Source organism: Coenobita brevimanus, chromosome 66 (genome assembly GCF_032717465.1).
Source record: "Coenobita brevimanus isolate Jiangsu-jjx chromosome 66, ASM3271746v2, whole genome shotgun sequence".
NCBI lineage: Eukaryota > Metazoa > Arthropoda > Malacostraca > Decapoda > Coenobitidae > Coenobita > Coenobita brevimanus.
Window position 1 is genome coordinate 24,375,202 of NC_137019.1, and position 24,318 is coordinate 24,399,519.

General features: G+C 41.2%; 1 protein-coding gene across 1 annotated transcript in view; it reads left to right on the forward strand.

Annotated features, from left to right (window-relative positions):
• The first annotated feature begins 11,273 nt into the window (after positions 1–11,273).
• LOC145405312 (alpha-(1,3)-fucosyltransferase C-like) overlaps positions 11,274–24,318 on the forward strand; it is a 39,094-nt gene continuing 26,049 nt past the window's right edge. The window contains exons 1-3 of the mRNA XM_080276733.1: positions 11,274–11,350; positions 14,654–14,872; positions 15,745–15,963. Of these exons, the coding sequence (XP_080132859.1) occupies positions 11,274–11,350; positions 14,654–14,872; positions 15,745–15,963 (515 nt within the window). The remainder of the gene's footprint in view (positions 11,351–14,653; positions 14,873–15,744; positions 15,964–24,318) is intronic.

Consider the following 24,318-nt stretch of genomic DNA (forward strand, 5'->3'; position numbering starts at 1 on the left):
GCATAAATCTTTAATTTCCAAACCGCTCCTCTTACAGTTTTGTAGCCTTCTAACTGTGCCTTCATCGCTAGCCATTTCCCTTTCTGGTCATTCCATATAGCCGCCAAGTTGTAGACTGTTATCGCTCTTCTCCTAGATCAATCGACAGTGGTGTTCCTCAGGGGCTCTGTCCTATCACCAACTCTCTTCCTTTTATCTCATCAATGACCTTCTAAGCCAGGGTCACCAAACCTTTGAAGCTGGGAAGAATACCATTTATTTAGAGGATCACAAAAACGTAGTACTGTCAGAGTCGCAATGACAAAAATGGTCTCCTAAGACCTAAAATCAAAAAATCTGCAGTACTTCAGAAATAACATGAATATAGTTCAATATTCCCAACTTTAAAAACATATTTATAGTGATATTATTCATTATATTTACATTCACAAAAAGTTGCAAATTAGAGTAATGTATTCTTTCATTGCATTTGATTATCCTTTCATTTATATGCCAGTACTCGTAAAAAATTAAACATATCTTTGTTACATTTATACCAGTAGAACTGAAAAGATAATATATGGCGATCACAAAATACAAAAAAGAAACATGGCTACTTTGTATTCATAGAAATTATAAGATCATACCTTATAATTGAAGGAGGAAGTACTACCCATTATTAAGTAAAGAAAATTATTTAATTATATTCACATAGCAAAATGATTTGCAATGTGTTTTGTTTCTAATGTTTCATATATGTGAGAATGCTAAAATATGATAATTAATAAGTATCAAGTGATATTTATGGCACAGTAGTACATAAAAGAACAAACAACATTGCATTTCATGGAAATGGTATCCGACATTCAAAAGAAAACTTAAGAGAGGAAATTGATTATTGAAAAGTAACATTATTTTATCATCAACTTAACCCTAACAAAGTTGAGTTAATGAGAGATTCTGTTCCTCGGATTCCTCTTGGAGAGCTGGTCAATGTTTGCAGTGTAAGAAGTAGTTTTCCAGCTTTTAAAGGCAAGACCAATAGCTTTTATAGTTTAATCTACTTCTTAATTCTCCCTTTTATGAGATTCATGGTTGAAAATACTTGCTCACAACAAATAAGTGGATCCTAAAATGGAGAGAACCCCAAATGCAAACTTCTTGGCATTTTGAAGGTGTCTGGTAATGCACTCCTTAAAACCTCAAAAAACATCTTATATTGCTTTTTCAGATTTAGTAGTTCTCCCCATTTGTGTTGACTAGCTAATGTATGCTTGTTGTGTTTCTAAAGACTCCTAGATCAGAGAGTAGAACTTTAAATTTTAGAAGCCCATAATCTCTTCACTGCAAATCAGCTTATTTCAAGCTCCCAGCTCTGCTCGGTTCCTGCAGTAAAGGCTGACAGAATTTAGTGCAGAGATATCTGCCTCAAGTGGTTTGATCAGGGAAATGACAAGGTTGCTTTTTCCCTTCTGAATTCTTGGAAACGTTCAGCTTTAAAAGACATTTCCATTTTCAAGATAGTTGTTTTTAGAGGCGTCAACATCAAACTCCACAATCTGCTGTTCCTTTGTATTTCTTCAGTGATTGGAAAGTGAACAGATTCTCTTTTCTCAAGATTCTATGACAAACCACTGCAAACTTTCTTTTCAAATGACAACACTTCTTCTAAAAGGCGTAAAGCAGTGTTTCCCTTTCCTTGTAATTTCAGTTAAGATTATTTGAAAATGTGGAAGTGATATCTACCAGGAAGTAAAATTTTTCCAGCCATGCAGGTGTCCGAGAGCTCTTGACATACATCATCACCATTATCAAGCAAAATTTTTCACTTTCTTCTAAGCAGGCTGCAAATCCGCTCAAGCACTCGTCCCCTTGAAAGCCCATCGGACTTTGTTATGAAGAAGGAGGTCTGAATATTGGCAATCAGCCTCTTCCAAGAGTTCACGAAACTGTCTGTGGTTTAATCCTTTGACAAAGATTTTGTTCACAATTTTCACTACTAATGCCATCACTTCATTGAATTCAGGAGGTAAAGACTGTGCACAAAGAGCCTCTTGATGAACAATGCAGTGAAATGATATCACTTCATGACCTATCTTTTCTTTTAACAGAGATATAAACCCCTTGTGTTTTCCCTTCATGCATGGTGCCCCATCAGTTGCAACAGAGTGACGGGTTAATATTTATTTCTTTTGCTTCCAAACATGTGACAATAGCTGTAAAGATATCTTAGTTTTACCAGTAAGAGGCAACAGGTCAATAAGCTCCTCTTGAGGGCCCTCAGAAATCACATACCGACAAAGAAGGGCAACCTGAGCTATATCTGTAACATCACATGACTCGTCACAAGCAATAGAAAATCCCGGGGAAGAGTTAATGTCTTTTGTTTGCTTATTTGCAATGTCTTTTGCCAGTTTCACTGTTCTGTCTCTCACAGTCTGTGCTGACAATGGCACATCTTTTATCTTTTTAATGATTTCAACCTTGTTTCTCAGGTCACTGAATAGATGTTCTGATGCCTTGACAAAACAGTCCTTAATATATTCTCCATTTGTGAAAGGTTTTCCTCTCTTTATCATTTCACTGGTATGCACAAAACTAGCTGCAGTAGTGCTACTGGATGATTTCACCCACTTTGTGAATACATTCTAACTCAGTGCTACATTATGTTTCGGTTCCTCCACAGCTTTTTTTCTAGCATTTCCACTTGGATACTTCTCAGCAAATCCACTATGCTTTTTCTGAACATGTCTTTCAAGATTGCACTTTTTATTATTGGAAAGTACTTCATCACATATCATACAGCATGGAAGTCCTCTAGAGTTCTGTATGAAGGCATAAGAGTCAGTCCATTCACTTTTAAATTCTCTATTTTCATCCTCTATTTTTCTCTTCTTAGTAGCTATTATTGCAGTATTAATTTTCTTAATGTTATAAAACTTAACATACAAAACACAAGTCTATTCACTTTTAGCTCAATGGAGAAATAAAACAGCAACGTTATGCTAATGAAGCTGCAGTGACACGCACCTTCAGCTCTAAGCAGTGACTGATATGCTGGCGGTGCTGCGGGCAGCAGCATGAAGTCTGGGAATGGACAGGAACTGGACGAGTCAAACCTCGCGTGAATACGTACCGTTCTCTCTCTCTCTCTCTCTCTTAAATATTTAATATTTTCAGCTTACAAACTATTTATATCTCATATTAAAAATTCCTATAATATGTTTTCAAAGTTGAATAAACTTTAATCAAATATTGTCTTAAGAGTGTTACATAATTTCATTTTTTTGAATGGATAAAACGGTATTTGTTCAGCGTTTGGAGCCGCACAAGTGTCTTGAAAGAGCCGCATGCGGCTCCTGAGCCACAGGTTGGCGACCCCTGTTCTAAGCTGTACATCTAACCCTATCCACTCATACGCTGATGACTCCACTCTTCACCTTTCCATTCGGTTCCCGCAACGCCCATCTCAGCAGTTACTTCAACAAACAAGGGATGAGGCTACGGCACACCTAATGTCTGACTTGGCTCGTATCTCTGACTGGGGTAAAAATAATCGTTGTTTTTAATGCATCTAAGACTCAGTTCTTACACCAATCAACCCGTCAAAATCTTCCACAGGTATACCCACTAATGTTTAATAATATTCAGCTTAATCCTGCATCATCCTTGAACATGCTTGGGGTGTCATTTACTCGGGACTTATCTTGGAAAGATCATATTACATCTCTTGTAAAATCTGCTTCCAAGAGATTGGGTGTGCTAAGTCGACTCCGTTCTTTCTTTCCCCCTACACAATTGTTGACTCTATACAGGGATTTTATCCGCCCCTGTGTGGAGTACAACTCTCATGTGTGGGGAGCCTCCCCACATACAGCTCTTCTCAATAGGGTGGAGTCAAAGGCTTTTCGTCTCATTAACTCTCCTTCTCTTACTGACTCCCTTCAACCTCTGTCTCTTCACCACACTGTTGCATCTTTATCTCTTTTCTATCGATACTTTAATGGTCACTGCTCCTCTGAACTGTCTGCATGCATTCCTCCACCTCTACGACGGGCGCGTTGCACCCGTCTAGCAGCAAACTCTCATCCATTTTCTGTCCAACTTTCTAATGCTAGAGTTAACCGTTACTCCCAGCCCTTCATGTATGAAACAGGTCAACTCTGGAGCTGTCTCCCTCTGTCTGTATTTCCTGCTGCCTATGATTGCCAGTCTTTCAAACGCAGTGTGTCCAGGCATCTCGAAATGAATGGATCTTGAATTTGGCTCTCTCTTGTATTTTGTTTTTCTCTTGGAGGGAACTCTTATTGTGGGCTCATGGCCTTTGGTTCCTTCTTCCTCGCATAAAAAAAAAAAAACGTGAAGAACAGAATGAGCTCAGGAACGAAATCAAAGAACAATTACTGGCATAGAGTGAAGGAGAGAAAGAACTCCAAGAAAAATTACTGGCCCAAAGTGAAAAACAGAAAGAGCTCAGAAACGAAATACAATTGCAAGCACAGAAGGAACAGCTCCAAGAGACATTACAGGAGCAACAGAGGGAATTACAACTGACGATGCAAGGACAGCTAGACGCTTTTATGGGGGAAATGAAGGAAGCACAGGAACAATTGAAGGAAGAGGTATACTCTGAGCTACGGCAGCAGATGTATGAGGTAAGCAATAATGTAACTGAGTGCAAACAGCATGTAGACGACCAGTTGAGGTCAGTTAGTGACGAAATAGTGATGGAGTGCAGACAGCATGTAGATAGCCAGTTGAAGCATGTAGTTGACCATGTGAAGATAATTACTGAGAAAATTAAGGCTGTAAGAAATATTGCACTGCTGAGCCTCAGGTTAGCGTACAGGAAGCATATGAAAGGAATGGAAAGTGTATTGTGAATCTTGATGGATCCCAGGCATCTAAAGGTAGCATTACAGGGTTGAATAATCAGAATGCAGAAGTTTTAAGTCCTGGCCTCAATTATATGCCCAAGTTTTAAGGCCCCAAACCAGTGATGTGCATGGCTATAATGGGGGTTCAATTAAAAAGAAACCTCAGGAATTTGATGGTAGAGTATCTTGGGAAGCTTACCATGCACAGTCTGAGTTACTTGTGGATCAGAATCGTTGGGATGATAGGCAGAGGGCAGTGCAGCTTGCTACAAGCCTTAAGGATGCTGCAATGGAAATTCTGGGCCAGATGTCAGTGATGGAGAGGAACAGTTTTTGGTCCCTAGTAGAAGTGCTGGAGCACAAATATGGAACCATGTACCAGACTGAGGTTTACAGAGCGAGATTCCAGAGCAAGGGCTCGAGGAGAATCCCTACAGCAGCTTGCTCATGACCTGGAAAGTATGTCATACAAGACATACCCTGGAGCAACACCTAACCTGTTGGCTATTCAACTGAGGGACAGGTTCATCAATGCTCTTGATAGTGCAGAGTTGAAAGTGCAAGTGAAGCATGCACAACCTAGAAGCACACAGGAAGCACTAGCCAGGACTCTAGAATTTGAGTCCTACATCACATCCAGTACATCCATCTTTCAGGGAGGTCATAGTGCAGGATTCAAGGCAAGAAAGGGGCAGGTATGTGAAACGGAAAAATTTGAGGGAAGTTGCTGGTACTAAGAGAAGCCAGGACGCAGAAAAGAGGACTGCTACAAGTGGAAGAGGGAACAGGAGAAGACCAGAGGAGGCTGCTGGTTCTGCAGGAAGCCGGGATACAAAAGGAGGATTGTCACAAATGGAAGAAGGAGCAAGGGGAACAGAGCAGAGAAGGAAATCTTCAATTGTAACAAAAGCACGTTGGACATGTAGTGAGGTTTTGAGTGTCCAAAGAAGAAAAAAGATGATAAAAAGGAGGTTGCAGAAGACCATAAAGAAGCGGAAAACTAATGGAGGCTGGTGTGAAGGGGTAACCACCAGCCAGCTTTTCCCAAGCAGCTCCACCACCAAGGAAATGCAAGAGGACGGCAATCAACAGTGTGCGAATAGACGGAAGGATAGGCGGAAGGAAGTGTTCCCTGGTGATTGATTCGGTCTCAGAGCAGACTTGTGAGGCCTGATGTGTTATATCATCGGTATCTGCCTGAGTCATCAGAACAACTGTGTGGTGTAACTAGGCACCGTGTGGAACTGAGGGGACCCCTGGATATCCGCACTGAAGTTGCAGGGCAAGAGGCTTGACTTCCAGTCTACGTGGCCGACATGGAGGATCCTTGCCTTCTGGGTCTGGACTATCTGATGTCCATGGGATGTGAGCTGGACTTCTGCTCCAAGAAGCTGAAGGTTCGAGGAAGGTCAGTCCCTGTCGCAGCAGTGAAATGTACCAGTTCCAGTGGCAAGGTGAGGGCGCTCCGCACTACAGTGATATCCCCAAAATCAGATCTGGTGCTCCAGTGTAAGGTGAGTGGCTCATTTGACAGATGTATAGGGGTAGTGGAGCCTGATGTAAGGTGGAAGACGAAGGCCAGTGAGATGGTGGGGAGAACAATGGTGTAAACGGATTCAAATGATGTGCCGATTGTGGTGTCCTATTTCTCCAGTGAGCAACAGATTATAAATGAGGGAGAAATTGTGGGACTGTACCATGCGGTGAACTCTGAGTGGCATCAGAGGAAGGCCTGTAAAGGAGAGTAGTCAAGGAAGATGGTATGTGCCATCCCACCTACAAGACCTATTTTCAAGGAGTTGCCAATGCCTTGATGGCTCACAAGTCCTGAAGCTGAAGCAGTTGCTAACGAAGTTTGCTGATGTCTTCTCCACCAAAGACCTAGACCTGGGGTGCACTGATCTGGTGGAGCATAGTATAGACACCGGGGATCACTGCCCGATTAAACAGCTGGCGTGTAGGATGGTGCCAACTCAACGGCAAGAAATAGGAAGGTGATGGAGAATCTCCAAAGTCAAGGGGTAATAAAAAAGTCCCAGCAGTCCTTGGGCATCAGCAGTGGTTCTAGTAAGGAAGAAGGATGGCTCAGTAAGGTGCTGTGTAGCTTATCGAGCCCTGAATGATGTGACAGTGAAGGATGCGTACCCCTTGAAAAGAATTGATGACACCCTGGATGCTCTGGCAGGTGCTAAGTGGTTCTCCACCCTAGACATGAAGGCAGTATATCATCAGGTCATGGTTGCAGAGAAGGACTAAAAGAAAACGGCCTTTTCAAATGGGCGGGGCTTTGGCAGTTTAAGGTGATGCCTTTTGGCCTATGCAATGCCCCAGTTACTTTTGAGCATCCCAATGGGTTGCGTACTGGAGGGCCTGCACTGGAAGACGGCCCTCATCTATCTGGACGATGTAATTGTGTTTGAACAGACTTTCGACCAGGAATTAGATAGGCTGTCAGAGGTGTTCAACAGAATCCACGCAGCGCACCTCAAGCTGAACCCCAAGAAGTGCCATTGTTTCAGAAGGAAGTAAAGTACCTGGGACACATTATAGGCGAAAGCAGCGTTCGTACTGACCTGGAAAATGTGGCAGCTGAGGAAGACTTGCCAGTTCCAACTTGTGTGAAGGAGCTAAGGAGTTTCCTTGGCTTGTGTATCTATTACCAGCGTTTTGTCAAGGACTTTGTGACAATAGCTACACCTCTACACAAGCTGTTGGGGAAAAGGCAAAGGTTTGCATTGACTGCAGAGACTCAGAAGGCCTTCAAAGAACTCAGGCATGCATTGACAAGCTCTCCAGTATTGCCGTACCCTTATGAGAGTCAGCCATTTATCTTGGACTGTGATGCTAGTGACTATGGTATTGGTGGAGTCTTGTGTCAGAAAAAGAAGAATGAAAAGAGTATGTGGTAGCATATTACAGGAAGAAGCTCAGCACACCACAGCAGAACTACTGTGTGACCCATAAGGAGCTCTTGGCAGTGATGAAGAGCCTTGATTTCTTCCATCCCTACCTGTATGGGTAAAACTTCATCATCAGGACAGACTATGTGGCAACAAGTGGCTGAAAACGCTAAAGAATTTGGAAGAACAACTGGCACGCTGGCTTGTGAAGCTAGACCAGCACAATTATGAGGTGCAGCACCGCTCTGGGCGAGTACATGGCAATGCTGACAGCCTGAGTCATCGGCCTTGTGATCCAGAGTGCTGGCAGTGTTTTAAAAACGATCATACTAAGAAATGCAGCTGTACTGCAGTGACAGGGCCAACGTCGGATGAAGCAAACAAAGAAGATGCAGATGGAAGATGCTAGACTGGTTGCAGCAGAGTACAGTGCGACCATCTTGAGAAGAAGCTTCCAGGTTAGGCCCTGCAACCAAGAGCTATTAGGTCATTGGGACCTTCTTTGTTTGAACAATGGCCAACTGGAGCATCAGTGGGAGATAGCCGATGGCCTCAGCAAATATTGGCAACTGGTGGTTCGAAGAAGATGAGGTCCGATATCTTGGATGAGTCTCATACCCAGATCACTAGTGGGTACCTGGGAGTGATGAAACCCTAGGCCAGCTGCGACAGAGATTCTACTGGATTGGCATGCGTCAGGATGTTGAAGAGTGATGTTGGACCTGTGATGTATGTTGTGCCAAGAAAGGACCCAAGAAACGTGGTTGCGTCCCTCTCCAGCTGTACCAAGTGGGTGCATCAATGGAGAGTCGCAGTGGACATTGCTGGACCTCTTCCTCTCACTGAAAGAGGAAACTGGTTTATATGTATTACCATGGACTACTTCACAAAGCCAGAAGCCTATGCCATCCCTGATCAAGAGGCTGCAACTGTTGCTCAGCTGTTGGTTGACCAGTTTTTCTGTTACGTTGGGTTGACACGAGAGCTACATTCAGACCAGGGTAGAAACTTCGAGTCTGTTGTGTTCCGTGAGTGCTGCAGGTTACTGGGGATCAAGAAGACTAGGACAATCCCCCTAAGGCCACAGTCAGATGGGATGGTGGAGAAATTCAACTGGACCCTGGAACAAGAACTGGCCAAGTACTGCATAGAGGGACAAACAGTGGGACCAGAAATTACCTGCATTGCTGATGGCATATTGGTCTGCATTCCATGAGTCTACCGGCTACACCTCTGCAAAAACTGATGTTGAGCCACGAGTTATGGTTACCCATTGACTTGTTAATGGGATGACCACCTGGTGGAAAGCTGCCTACAGATACCTCCAGCTATGCAAAGTATTTTCAGGAAAGGCTGGCTGAAGTACATCAATAAGTGCGAGGAGCCCTCAAGTTTTCCGGAGAGATGTTGAAGTGCAAATATGATGCCAAGGCAAGTGAGGTGAACTTCAAGGATGATGACCAAGTCTGGTTATAAAATCCTCAGTGAAAGAAAGGACAGTCACCGAAGCTGTAGAGCTTATGGGACGGGCCTTACACTGTGTTGGACCGCCTATCAACATAATGTATCGGATTCGGAGAGGCAGGAAGTCTTGCCCAAAGGTGGTACACATGAACCACCTGTGGCAGTACCATGGACCAGGACAGTACAGCTGGGATGTCTCCGAGAAATCGTGCTCTCCCCCAGCCGAGGATGTTGAGGACGACCAAGGAGCTTAAGTGTAAGAGGATGGTGACAGGTTACCAAGGGAAGAAGTGATTAAGAGGACCAAGACCTTCCCGGAGGAGTGGACTGTGTGGAGGAGCAAGGACGTCATCGGAAGTGGCATAGAAGAAGACATGATAAGTTGAAGGATTATTTTGTGTATAGTTAGATGTTCCATTAGGATCAAGGTTTATGTCTGTATATATTGTGTAGTGTTGTCAGGACGACAAAGGACTATATAGTCCTTCCAAAATATCAAGGTTGTTTAGGCGTTGTCCCTCATGGAAATTCCCCTAAGTGCGACGTTGCCGCAGTTTCTACTGGGCCAAATATCGGATTAGAGACAAACCTCATGGGACAACCCTCACTCCCAGCTCACTACCTCTCTCTCTCTCTCTCTCTGCACATAAAATCAACATTTTATGGCGATTTATTTCTATAAAAAGTCTATACGGTTTTATGAATTAATAGAATTTGAGGAAAAACCTCCTGACTCTGTCTGTCTGTCTGTCTGTCCATCTGTCTGTCTGTCTGTCTGTCTGTCTGTCTCTCTGTCTGTCTATCTGTCTGTCTCTCTGTCTCTCTCTCTCTCTGCATTATGGAGATTTATTTCTATCAAAAGTCTATACGTTTTTTTGCTGTTCGAGCAACAGCTTTTGAGGGATGAATTATAGGTCCTTTATTTGCCTTCTCTTCTAAAATATACTTATTTACGATGTAAATAAGTTCTTTTTCTCAACTGTGGAGCAGACGATGGCGAGTAGTAGGGGTAGGAGCTTCCATCTTTGATGGCAGTCAGGGTGGAAGTGACCTGCGGATTGACACCTGACCTACCCTCACTGACTCACCCACAAGAGTGACAGTGTTGGAAAGCAACGTTGCCAAGTGTTGAGGTATTTATAAAAAGTCATTGTTGTTATTAAAAACAATAGACATTTTCTTACAATATACAGTCTTATTAGAGAATTTTATATATATATATATATATATATATATATACATGAGACAGAGAGGTGTGTTTTGGTCAGCGTCGCACGAAGGGGAATTCCCGTGAGGGACAACGCCCAAACGATCTCGAAATTTTGGAAGGACTATAGGGAGGGGTAGAGTTAAGAAGCGAGATTTGACAGTTAGGTAGTTGAGGAACTTCTCGACGTTTCCCGTTGTTCCTGGTATTTTACCGTTATGAGTCAGTGTTGCCAGTTTGCCTGCTGTTTGTGAGAGTAGCTGTGTTGTAAGTTATGCATAAATTTTTGTGCTCTGTTTCTTTATGATGTTTTATTTGTGTGATTGTATAATTATATTATTTAAATTGGGTTTGTATGCTAATTAATTTAGAGTGTTGTGCAGTGTAAGAAACTCAAGCATATTTGGATATCTCTGAGTTGGCAACTATTGCTCTTGTAGAATGTAGATCATTCTTGAACAATTGAAGCTTATATAAGGACTGGGAAGAGACAAGAGCAAGTTTAGTCGGTTTTCAATTGAAGTTGAATGTCAGTGAAGTGTTACTACAGTTTGTATACTTTCGGTAACTGTGAAAACAGTGAAGTTTGAAAGCATTAAGTGTAAATACTTGGAAAATAAAGACAATGAACTTAAGAAGACAGTGTTTATTTATGACGCCTGAGCTGCTCTTGTGTGCTGTACACCGAAAGGCTAACCATAGGAAGAACAACTCACTGGGCAACGTCCTTCCTATACTGAACGTCTGTTGTTGGAGCCTGTATCAGTGTGGGATGGGGGAAGTAACAATATTATTTCGTTAGGAACGGTCAATTAAATTTTGCTCCTGCACATTAAAGTAGGACAAATGGAGCACCTGGCCAGGCATGAAACCTTGGATCCTACCGACAGTCTAACCAGTGCTCTGGAGGGGGAAGGTGGGAGGTGAGCTTGTGCCATTAGCCTGCCCTCTGTTGGCAAAACTTTTAATATTGACCCTGTCCGTTTCTTACTGTCGCAACTGCACCTTCCTGTATCTGTGAGGAGTGCAAACACTGTGAATCCTACATTTCAATCTCAGTCAGTGTAAGAGATAGAGGCATTTTGCCCGATGGGGATACCATTACAGTGGGGTCTCCCAGTATAATATGGAGGATCTCAATATGCTAAACACCTATTATGCGAACTCAACTCAGGAAAAAAATTTGTATATGCGAAATGTGATTCTAAAATGTGAATCTGTCGTCTTAAAGCAAGGGGAAAACTGTGTTTCCGCTTAAAATATTAGTACCCGAAGCCACCATCAGATGGTTGATCGGTTTCCCTGCCCTTTCCTACCTCACGGCATCTCTCAAGTCTCAAGACTAAATCTGTGTCTGCCCTCGCGCTCGCATATTTTGGTGTTTTTGCATTGTATAAGACCCGCTCTTGCTTACCTGTTACATCATGGGCCTACCGCATAAATCCAAGAATAATAGGATCACTCTTAAGCTGATAAATGAAATTATAGTGTTAAAAAAGCAAGGTAGAAGTAACTCAAACACTAGACGTGAACTTGGCTTACTTGAATCGACAGTGAGGAACATTCTCCAGAACAAGGAGCAGATTTTCTGAACAGTCAAATTTTATGGAGGTCAGCAGGTGGACGAGCTCAGTAAGGCTGCTAATCCCACAATTATTCAAATGGGGTGATACCTAGCACAGTACGTTAAAAGATCTATTATCTTTCTTTGAACAAAAGTCTTTTTTAAAATGACAGTCAATAATGGGAAGTACTGTAAATGACAACGATAGAGTGAGATGTCGACCATACACATTTATTTTCATTGATTCAATGATTTCTAATGTAAAATTTTCAGTATACGGTGCATTTCAACCGTACACCCCATGGTACTAACCAGAAATATCTATATTTGATTCATCATTTTGTTTTCTGTTTATCTTGAATAAGTGCTGATATGAACATTCCCACCCCTTCACATAAATTCTTCAGTATGAGAAAAGGAACAATAGGGCCAGTCCTAAATGCACGGTCACTGTTCATCCCTCCTGAAACTGGTTGCATTCGATTTGATGACGAAATAAAACGTCCTTCAAGAAAGCTGCTGGATAAAGTGTAACCCAGTCAAAGACCTGTTTGAGATTTTTGTTGAAAATTGTAAAGGGGGCAATATTCCCTCAGAGATTATGAAATTTATTGATGGGATGTTTGCATCTTTAATGGGCAAGCGTCCCTTTAGACAATATATACCGGTACCCAGAAAACCTGCCAAGTTGTGTATAAAGATCAGCAATGGCATATTATTTTTTCATAATAGAAATTTAAGCAGGAAAACAGCCGGGTGGTCCATTCAGAGAAAATAGCTCTTCTCTTGCTGTGATCACAAGGCTTACATTAGGATTTCAGGGTCAGACAAACAGTATCTTTGACAGCTGGTATACCATTTTCTCACTAATTCAAAAGCTACAGTGCTTGATAATTATCATAATTTGACTGCTGTGGGACACGAAAGAAGCAAATTTCATCATATTATTGTTTATCACACCTTTTATATAAAACTTTCATTTGAATAGAAGCAAATATTGAATTAATTAAACTGATATTACTTCTTTGCTCTCTGTGTAATGGTCTTGTAAAAAATCCAAATATTTTGATATATAATCATGTAGGCTACTACTGAACGTAATTATTGGATGCCAGTATACAGATAGACAGATAGATATAGATTCACCGTAGATAGATAGATATAGATGATTAGTTTTTCCATTTTTCGAACACCACGCTTAAACAAATTCAATACAATAAAATGCAATCCCCTCACCAGTGACTGCACAACCACAGTGGCAGAATTATACGAATATACTAGAAAGCCTTCAAACAGTGAATACCTCCACCAATGCCATTGCCATTAAAAAGGATCCAGATCTGTGGATATAGGATCAGGATCTGGTTCTGGATCCACTCCAAAATTTAATCAATCCTTTCTTGATCCATGGCCCACCTTTCCACAAGATTTCATTGAAATTCATCGAGAAATTCTGGAGATATTGTGCGGGATACTCCGGATCCGGATCCGGCCCAGATTTTGATAATGTGTTCCTTTGCCCATGGCTCACCCTTCCACAAAATTTCATCAAAATTCGATCATAACTTTTTGAGTAATTCCGTGGATATAGGATCCGGATCAACCCCATAATTCGATCATTTCTTTCTTGGTCCATGGTGCCCCTTTTCAAACAGTTTCATTGAAATTCACTGAGAGCGTTTGGAGGTATTGTGCGGGATACTCCGGATCCTGAGCCAGATCCTGCCCAAACTTCAATCATTTATTCCTTGGCTCAAGGCCCACCCTTCCACAATATTTAACCAAACTCAGTTCTTAACTTCTTGAGTAATCCTGCTAACAGACAGACAGATAGACGGACAAACAAACCAACGCGAGGTAAAACATAACCTGCTTGGTGGAGGTAATTATGGAAAATAATATCAGTGTTACCGTTTATAACATGATAACAGTATTATACAAAGTAAATTATATACTCGATCACAGTGTGACTAGACAGTCTCGTGGTTGGCTCATTAAACTGAGATTTAACCAGGGCCCACATGCCTCTGTCACTCTACATCCACACCCTCCCCAAAGCCGTTCCTGTGAGCAAAGATGCACATACATGTACTGACGTTATATATGACTTATTAATCTCCAAGTATGAAGGCTGTAGATATACAAGTAGGAGTCGTCCTATTATGACCAGTATAATGGGGCTGCACCAGCTCAGTAAACGCGCGTGGTTAACGGAGACCTTGTACTGAATCACTTTGACTTCCAACACACCACCGCTTGTAGAGCTTGTAAGTGGAGTCGATTGTATCTTCACATGCCACTACATTGGCACTAACACCCACCGTTCATGTTCAAGATACGCTATGGCTTTCTCAATATAATTAAATGGGGTGTTTGTATGTCGGTGGGTCTTCCGAGAGCTCAGTAAAGTCGGTTTTTTAACGAAAATCACGTCATGAAATTACTCCTTGTTCCAACCTGGGATCGAACTCGCGTCCTATCAGAAAACAGAGTACTTCTCAAATCACTTGACTACCACTTCTTCCGTGTATACATGAGAGAGAGAGAGAGAGAGAGAGAGAGACCGAAAATCATTTTGTCAGGAGAAATCAATTACTTTTGCATAATTACTCTTCCCAGACGTCTGTTTAATTTATCTGATTAGAAGTATTGCCATTTCCAGCTTCTCACCCCGAAATCTTCCGCCACCGCCCCGTCCGTGGCACCAGAGATGGGTGTGGGTCCATGGGGAATCCCAGTCCAGCCCCATCAGCCAGTCACGCGTTCACAGCATAAATGTACATCATATGGATCCATTAATAAACTGGACCATGACTTTCCACAGAGAGTCAGATGTTCTTGCCAACTACGGGTATTTTCTGTCTCTGGGAGCCTCAGTAAGGTGAGTCGTATTTAAGGAGGCCTACAAAGGGAAAGTTACAGCCCTGTCTAAATGTTTTACACTGAGAAATATCAAACCAGCAGTCATTTGTAAATGTTGTTTCAAGACTAGAAAATTTTATCACTCTGTTATATTTAATGCTTTCAGAAAAAATGGGAGACAAGAATTCAGTGTGTGTGTGTGTGTGTGTGTGTGTGTGTGTGTGTGTGTGTGTGCTTTTTTTTATGCAAGGAAGAAGGAACCAAAGGCCAGGGGCCGGCAAGCCTTTCCTTCCAAGAAAAAAACAAAAACAATACAAAAAAGAGCCAAATTTAAGATCTGTTCATTTCGAGATGCCTGGACACACTGCGTTTGAAAGACTGGAGATCATAGGAAGTAGGAAATACAGAGGGAGACAGTTCCAGAGTTGACCTGTTGCATAAATGAAGGACTGGGAGTAACGGTTAACTCTTGTATTAGAGAGCTGGACAGAAAAGAGATGAGAGTTTGTTGTAGGACGGGTGCTACACGCCCGTCGTAGAGGTGAAGGGATGCAAGCAGACAGTTCAGAGGAGCAGTGACCATTGAAGTAGCGATGGAAATGAGATAAAGATGCAACAGTGCGGCGAAGAGACTGTGTGTGTGTGTGTGTGTGTGTGTGTGTGTGTGTGTGTGTGTGTGTGTGTGTGTGTGTGTGTGTGTGTGTGTGCGTGCGTGCGTGCGCGTGCGTGCGTGCGTGAGTGTGCGTGCGTGCGTGCGTGCGTGTGTGTGTGTGTGTGTGTGTGTGTGTATGTGTGTGTGTGTGTGTGTGTGTGTCCTCTGGCTGGTGCCACGTAAGCCTCTGAAGGAGGAACACATTCATTTGGTGGTACAGTATACTGTATGTATTGCAGGCCGCTGCGACCCAACCTCATGTCCAGTCATGGGAAGGCCATGAAGAAGTACCTGGCGGCACTGAAGGCAGGACACACACTGCAGGACGTGATGGGCCCTGCCTGGTCCTCCTTCGTCAACAGGCCTCATGTTGTGGCCTGGATGTCCAGCCACTGTCCTACTAGCTCCAGGCGGGAACAGTACGTCAAAGAGCTACAGAAGTACTTGCCAGTGGTCACGTAAGTATCCCCTCACTGTGTTAGTCCCTCCTCACTGTGGTGAGTCAGGTTAAGTTAGGTCATTGTATTAGGTATTTCCGCACTGTTAGGTGTCCCTTCACTGGGTGTGGTCAAGCAAAAGTGGGGTAGGCCAGGGTATGTATCAGGTATAAGGAGTGTGTCTGAGTATATAAACGGAATCGGGCTGTGAGGATATGATCGTATGCCGGTTACTGGTACAACATGAGAGGTAATATATTTTTTCCTCTGATACAGTACATTCAGATCCCTCCCATCTCCGACATACATCGTGCCTCATAACCAGCATAATCTGATAGGCTCCTCCGCTTCAGTTATACACTGTTTCCTCGAGCACAGTAATAGTTATGGACATGGTCTGAGGCCTCTTTAAAACTATTACCATGACAAGGACACATTAAGAGTTTAGCCCAGTTGTGGATAACGTAACTGTTGCCAGGCTCCAGGGAAGAGGGCAAGAAGAGCCTGCTGTAGGAGAAGAGAAGGATGAAGTTTTGAGTGAAATTGTAGAAATGGAGGTGAAGGTCACTAGAGCCATGGTGCGATGCAGGAAAAATGGGTTGGACATCGGTGTGAGGTTGCTGGAATTGTGGGTTTGGTTATGGGGAAGGTGACTGAGACTGACGCTGGGGAGAAGTGATGGAGTGATTTAGGTCAGTGGCCATGGTTTGAGGAAGGAGAGACTGGTTGTGCGTTGATGTACAGTAGATGGAGAGATAGTGTTGATCCTGATGTCTGTGATGACGGTGCGTTTAGCCTCGACGGCATTGGTGGAGGGAAGCTTGATGTTTGAATGATTGGTAAGGTGGTAGGGGAGGAGATGAGTGAGGTAAATATAATGACATTTGTGATGGGGACTGAATGTTTGGATGAGGTGAGTGTTTCTCTTGGAAGTTCTGGAATGGGAGCTTCTGTAGGAAGGAATAATGTGGGCTGAAGACAGAGTAGTCTTTGGCTGGAAATGGAACTTGCCTTTGCTAGCTAAATGTGACATACTTGTATGTGGAGTGTGTAGTTTCTTCTCTGTGTGATCGATAATCACGTGAAAATCATTTGCGTTTGTACAGCAATGTAGAAATCCGTACCACACTTAAAAATCAACCTCACCTTTCCCCAGTCTCTCCGTCCTATGTCCCTCCCAGCAACGACAAATGATTGGCAGGATCTGTTCGGTAATTAACCAAAATGTAGACATGGACCTCACAATGCCCTCCAATTCACCATTCCTAAGCTGCCTTAGAAATCCTGTTGGGGGGGGGGGCGGAAGAGAGGAAATTGCCGACTCCTCTGATAAGAACGGCATCATTTACCTGTACTTTGAGGACTCATCTCCAAAAGGATGTAAGGAACATTGTCAGGTCACCTGCATTGAAAGATTGGGGTACTGAAGGGCTGTGAGATTCACCTCTAATGCTCGTGATAATTACTAGTAGGGGTTTATTTCCCGCTGAGAAATGAAGCCTCCTCCCCCTGTGCAAGAATTACTGTTAAATTACAGCTGGAAGTCTGTCTTTTATGATTATCCAAGTAGTATTGGTTCATAATTGTTTGGGATAACAGTTTCTGGCTGGAATAATTTAATAGTATAATAGAATTGAACAGACGCCTATTTTAAACATGATCCCTTGGGAAACTTTACAGTAAATATGGAAATAAATTAGCTATTAAACTTCTGCCAAATCTATACTCTTCAGAAAGTTTTGCAAACAATGCCTCTGTTTACCTGCCTCGTGAAACAATAGATACTAAGATAATAAGATAGGGTTATGTGTTTTTCTTCTTCTTCGTCTTGGTCTTGTAGAAATGTTGAAAAATGCCATTGCCACTTCTGTAATGATCAAGTTAACAACGTCTACCTTCGTAGAGTGTATTACATCCACTATGCCCCATTCCCGACCACCATCCACACCTAACTTTACCACTGCTTTCCAGCAGTCTCACTCGTTTTCTACGGCAGCACCATACTTGCAAGAGAAATAATTATGTTCTCTCTTCCCATGCCGCCCTTCATACAGTGCTGATCTTCACTAGGTGTACGTAACTATCCCGCCTTGCCCAACACCCACCACCATCTTTTCCTCTCTGACCCTCCCTCCGGGCGGTCCCCGGATTTGAATTAAACTAACAGAGAAATTACGTTCATTAAATAAAGGAGCAGTATCGTTTCTTCTTACTAGTGCTTTTGAAATGAGTCTGTCAACTACTGACGCTACTGGTCGCGTGTGGTAAACTAATGTTATTACCGCTAAGTTTTCTTTCGTTAAAACCATTCCTTCTATTGTTGTACTTTACTTTTGCTTTTGAAAAGATCGTGAAGCGATGTCAACTCGTTACATTACACGCCCACAAAACTTTTATTTTTTTCTTCTTCTGAAAAATTTTACCAAAAATAAAGCATTGTAACTCAGGCACACAAGATTCACACTGTGGTGAATGCACTGTCCTGCTACAGGAGAAAATCCCTGGAGTAAATTAGCGTTAAAAGCCAGTATTTATGTTAAGAACTGCAAGCTAGAGGAAGACACTCAGTGACGATGGTGAAAAATTCTGTACGAGGGGTCATCTGAGTGAAAAGATGATTGTATTCACGTTAACACAAAGCACTGTTGCTTAACGTGGTAACTGTGATACACGGTGTAAGTAGGACAGGTATTATGTAAAAAGGCCTAAATATAAAAATTATACCTTATAATATACAGCAATAACAAGAAACAGCATTTAGTGTGTGCTATACTCGCTCGTCCACCAAGTGCTCTGAGAGCCTAAAATTTGACTATGACTTGTGATCTTGACCTTCTACCGATTATTGTCATAATCGAATCCCTTCATCCATGCTGTACCATGAACCCTCCCACAAGGTTTGATCTAAATCGGATCAAAGCTGTTTAAGTTGACCCTGCCATTTGACCATGACCTTGACCTTTCCCTGCGACCTTGAAATTTGAGTGATTGTCTTCATAATCGAATTATTTTATTCAGGGCCGTGTGCAGGATTTTTTAAAACGGGGGGGGGGTTAAGAAAAAGTATTGTCATAACACAGTTTATTCATTTTTATTTCATTAATTAATTCATTCATCATCTAATCCTGTGCTGCCCCATGAGAAGCGTAGGAGCCCGGAGCTAGGCAAGTTAGGTGAGAAACCAGCCTCACTCATCCTTGAGTGGCATTACATGAGCAATAAACCCTAACCATTCTTTGGATGTAAGCTTGCATAGGCTCAATCCGGTTGGAGTGCTTTAATTACCCACTAAACTATGTAGCGCAGTAAGGCAAACTTAGGTACTGTAACAGACTGAAGTGCTGAAAGGAAACAAACTCACTATAATTTACATGCTGAATTTACAGAATCTTGGAAGTGATACAAAGAATTCGGTCGTTTACTTGACACCTTCACTAATAAAAAAAAAAAAAAAAAAAAAAAGTAAGAGAAAACACTTCTTCACTCGGTGATTTCTGACAGTAACAAATACACTCTGAACAGAAGTGCCGTTTATATACCGATATGAAACTGTCTAGAAGTTTCCACAGCGTTCTACAAACTTTTTTTTTTTCAGTAACTTTCCATGACCTTTGCATTTATTGTCTTCAGTAACAAAACATTCTAGGACCTTTGTGAAACCTTTTAATTAGTTCGTTCTTGTATTCTGTAGAACTTTTAAACGTTTTCTATTATTTTTCTGTCTCGTAACATTCTTTGCATGATTTAATTAATTTAATGAGTCGCGTTTTCAGTATTATCTTGATTCGAATTTTTCATTCTTTCCCAATGGGGGGTTAAACCCCCAACCCCCTCCCCCGTGTGCACGGCCATGCCTTTATTCTGTCTTTACCCTGAACCTTTCCGTAAAGTTTACTCTAAATCAGATAATAACTATTTAAGCTGAACTTCCAGGTGACCTTGACCTCCAACCTCGTTCTCTAAAACTATTCATCAACCCTGTGGCTAACTCTCAGCTTTTCCATCGTTTGTTCGGAACCAGACCAAAAGTATTTTAATTATTTTGTTAACACAAACACACACATGTCGAACACTGACCTTGCCTTGCGACCTTTCCCTTTGACTGTATAATACACCTTTTCATTCTTATTTTACCCTCAACCCTTCCACCACGTTTGGTCTAAACTGAATGAAATCTGCTTATGTTGACCTTGCCAGGTGAAACTTTGATCTTTTTGTATGATCCTTACCTTTGACATTGTTCTAAAATGCAATAGGTCAAATCCTTGGCTCCCCCTCTACCCCTCCACCAAATCTAGATAATATCTTATAACTTTTTTTAGTTATTTTGTTCACACACACACACACACACACACACACACACACACACACACACACACACTAGAAGAGGCAGCATGTCACATCACCTTGCATCACACTGGCCACCATTGGCCACAAATGGCCAACCTAAATAGTATCTCTAGCCTATATGTGTCAGGCTCTTACTAGGTTAAACTACGTGATGTTCTAACACAGCAGAGGAAGTATAACCAAAGTGTTGTCCAGATAATAAAATACATCCAATTAGTGCAAGAATCCGCTGATACAATGCATAATCAGCAGGGTGTCGTCTGTCACAAGGCGGGTAGTTGGGAGATGCAAACTTGTACGTAGAAGCTATCTTTGTAAGTAAGAATTATCATAAAATGAGCACCATCTTTAGTAAAGTGAATATGGAAGGAGTTAAGAAAAGGGATAAAGGTAGAAAACAGGATGATTTCTACCCGGAAGTGGTTGAAACGGAAACATACAGTATAATAAATTAGTAGAGAAAGTGAATAAACTGGAGAAAACTTTTCAAAGATCAATAGACGGAATTAAAAGCACTTACGCATGCAAGAAGGAAGAAAATGAAAAATCAGTAAAGGAGACACAACAATAGTTGAGCTGTTAATTGAGGTAGGTGCGCCTGGAAGGAAAATTAGTGAAATGGCAGTTACAGTTGTCAACCGTGATAGTATTATGGAAGAGTTCAGAAATGATACAGAGGCAATTAGGCAAGCAAGCAGTCTAATAGACCAAGTGATATTGAAGAAGATAACCCAAGTGAACGAACTAATGAGAATTCGCAAAGACGAAGTAGAAACTAATTATGCTGAAATGACGAAAGTAAGGAAAGAGAAAAAAAGTTGAAGAAAAAAAATAGAAAGGAAGTAGAAAGAAATCGTTAAAAACAACCCTAAACGGGTCAAAAGATTCAGCAGATATCAACAAATGTATAATAATCACCAGTATAGATGAAGAAGAAATAAGAAACAAAATTTCGAGAGACAAAAAGGAGATGGCAAATATAATGAACATATTGAAGGAAGGATCAGAGAATGTCTATGATAAAGACATAGAGGAACACAAATGGCTTGGGAAGTATGAAAGAAATAAGTAAAGGCTCCAGAGAGTAATCATCCAGAATGTGAACACTGTGGACGAAATACAAGAAACTGTAAACAAACTCATGGAAAAAGAATATTAAAAAGTATGAATAAAAAAAAAAATGCCTAACTAAAGAGGAATTCTGAATACTAAAGGTGAAGAGGAAGGAAAGCAAAAAATGAAGAATAGGGAAAGATCAGAGGAATAGAAGAGTGATTTTTTAAAATAAGTAAATTCCGATTAAAGGTACGAAAGTGTTACATAAAAAACATGAAATAAAAAGAAGGATGGCAGTAGACTCAAGCAATGGCAAGTATGTAAACAACATGATTAAGCTGATGTACTCAAATGTAGATGGAATGATGTCTAAATCATTAAAGATGAAAGATTATACCAAAGAAATGGAACCACATATTATTTGCCTAACTGAAACAAAATCAACCCACGAGATATCCAAACGATACCCTAAACTTAGAGGAATCCAATATATGGAGAAGAGAAAGAAATTTAAGAAAAGGAGGTATTATAATCTTAACAAAGAAAAAATCTACAAGTCAAAGAAATAGAACTAGATATACCCTCACAAGAAGAAATGATTGCATTAGAGATTAACACATCTGAAGGGAAAGCAATTGTTGCAAATTTATACATGCCACCCAAAACAAACACCTGGGAGAGAGGCGAGTATGAAGACCTGGCAGAAGTTACAGTTCAGAGTTTAAGAACACTCCTACACAGAATGGAACAGGAATCTAAAAGAATTATGTTGACTGGAGATTTCAATACAAATATAAATTGGAACACTCTAGATATAAGAAGGCATGGAAGCTGTTGGGATCAAAAGCTCCTGGATCTTGTGCAGGAGCTTTTCCTAACATAGCATAAAAAGGAAAACACAAGAAAAAAGGGACTTGATGATCCATCAATACTAGATCTAATATTTACTAGGCCAGAAAATGATATTGACAACATATTTTATCACCTACATTTTGGTAAAAAGCGACCATAGAGCATTAAATTACAACTGCAAGATTGCATATGGCATAGTTAACAGTAATAAGAGTTACTAAAAGAGCCTAAACTACAAAAAGGGCAACTACCATGACCTGAAGAAGTACTTCTTAGAAAGAGATTGGGAAAAGGAGCTTAGAGGACAAGACTTAAATATTATATATAGAAAATTGTTATTTTTTTAATGAAATATGAGTCCAGAATTACATCCTTAGCACAAAAAATACAGAAATGAAAATAAACAAATGGTTTAATACAGAATGTAAAAAATCAAAAGAAAAAGAGATGTGTCACGGAATAGGTACAGAAGACACATTAGTGAAAGGGCATATAACAACTATAAACATGGCAAGAAATGATTATACAGGGATAAGGAGGAAGCTCAAGAGACAGTCTGAGGAAGACGTTATAAATAAAAGTTGTGATCAACCCAGGCTATTTTACAGCTACATCCGAAGCAATAACAAAGTTAAAGATAAAATACAGCCCATTACAGACGAGGGGATCATCTATACACAAGAGAAAGACATTTGCGAAGCATTAAGTAAAAATTTTCTATCAGTTTTTACAGAAAAAATAATTTTGAAAGAAGTGACATGGAACATGCATGCCCACACATATTACCAGATATACAAATATCTGAAAAGGAAGCACAGGAAGACTTATGTAAAGGAGACAAAGGAAAGGCATATGGTCCTGATGAAATTTCAGGTTGGGTGCTGCATGAAATTGCAAAAGAGTTAAGCAGACTGTTATATTTAATATTCAAGGAATCCTTAGGTCAAGTAAAACTACCTGATATTTGGAAGAAAGCAAATATTCTTCCCCTGTTCAAAAAAGGGAATAAACAGAATCCACTCAACTACCGACAAGTATCCCTGACCAGTGTTGTAAGATAACAGAAAAGCTGATAAGAAAAGTTTGGGTAAACCATCTAGAAGAACACAGTAGGATAACAGAAAGGCAGTCCGGTTTTCGAAAAGGAAAATCATGTGTTATTAAACTATTAAGCTACTAAGATAGAGTTACAGAAACATTCCAGAAAAGGGAAGGATGGGTGGACAATATCTATTTAGATTTCAAAAAAGCATTTGACAGAGTACCGCACAAGACTTTTGTGGAAACGGTACCGTCAAAGAGGTATTCAAGGCAACCTGTGCTGTTGGATGCAAGATTTTCTCAGAAAAAGGGAAATGAGAACAGTACTAAGGAAATTACTCATCATGGAGGGAAGTGATTAGCGGAGTTCCACAGGGCTCAATGATGGCACCGGTTATGTTTGTAGTATATATAAATGACATAAACAGTAACATTGGAAATGGAAGCTATCTAAATATGTTTGATGATGATGCAAAAATACAAAGGAAAATTACTAACACAGATACATGCAGAGACGTACCAGAAGAATGAAATAAACTTCATGAATGGACCAATAAATGGCAAATGCAATTGATTGTGGACAAGTGTCATTCAGGTTTGGTAAAAATGAAAAACGACCAGATTGGGATTATACAGTAAGTTAGGAAGTTCAACCCTACACATATCAGAAAGGGAGAAGGATCTAGGAGTGACCATATCAGTGATAAGGTATGTAACATATATACACTGCTTGCTAATATGAGAATAGCTATCTATCTATCTATTGCCAGACGCCTCAATCCCGTTCGGGGTAGCCACAAACAAATCGCCTCCACGTCGCCCTGTCCCCCGCCATTTCACTGCCCTGCTCCCAACTCACACCCCTCTCTCTCATATACCTCTCCACCCCATCCCTCCATCTCATCCTCGGCCTCCCCCTCCCTCTCACCCCCTCCACCCCCCTCACATACACTCTCTTCCACAGTCTTTCACCCTCCCTCCTCTCCACATGGCCAAACCACCTCAGTGTATTTCTCCTAACGCTTCCTATCACATCCACATCCACACCACAACGCTCCTTTGTATCCTCATTTGTCA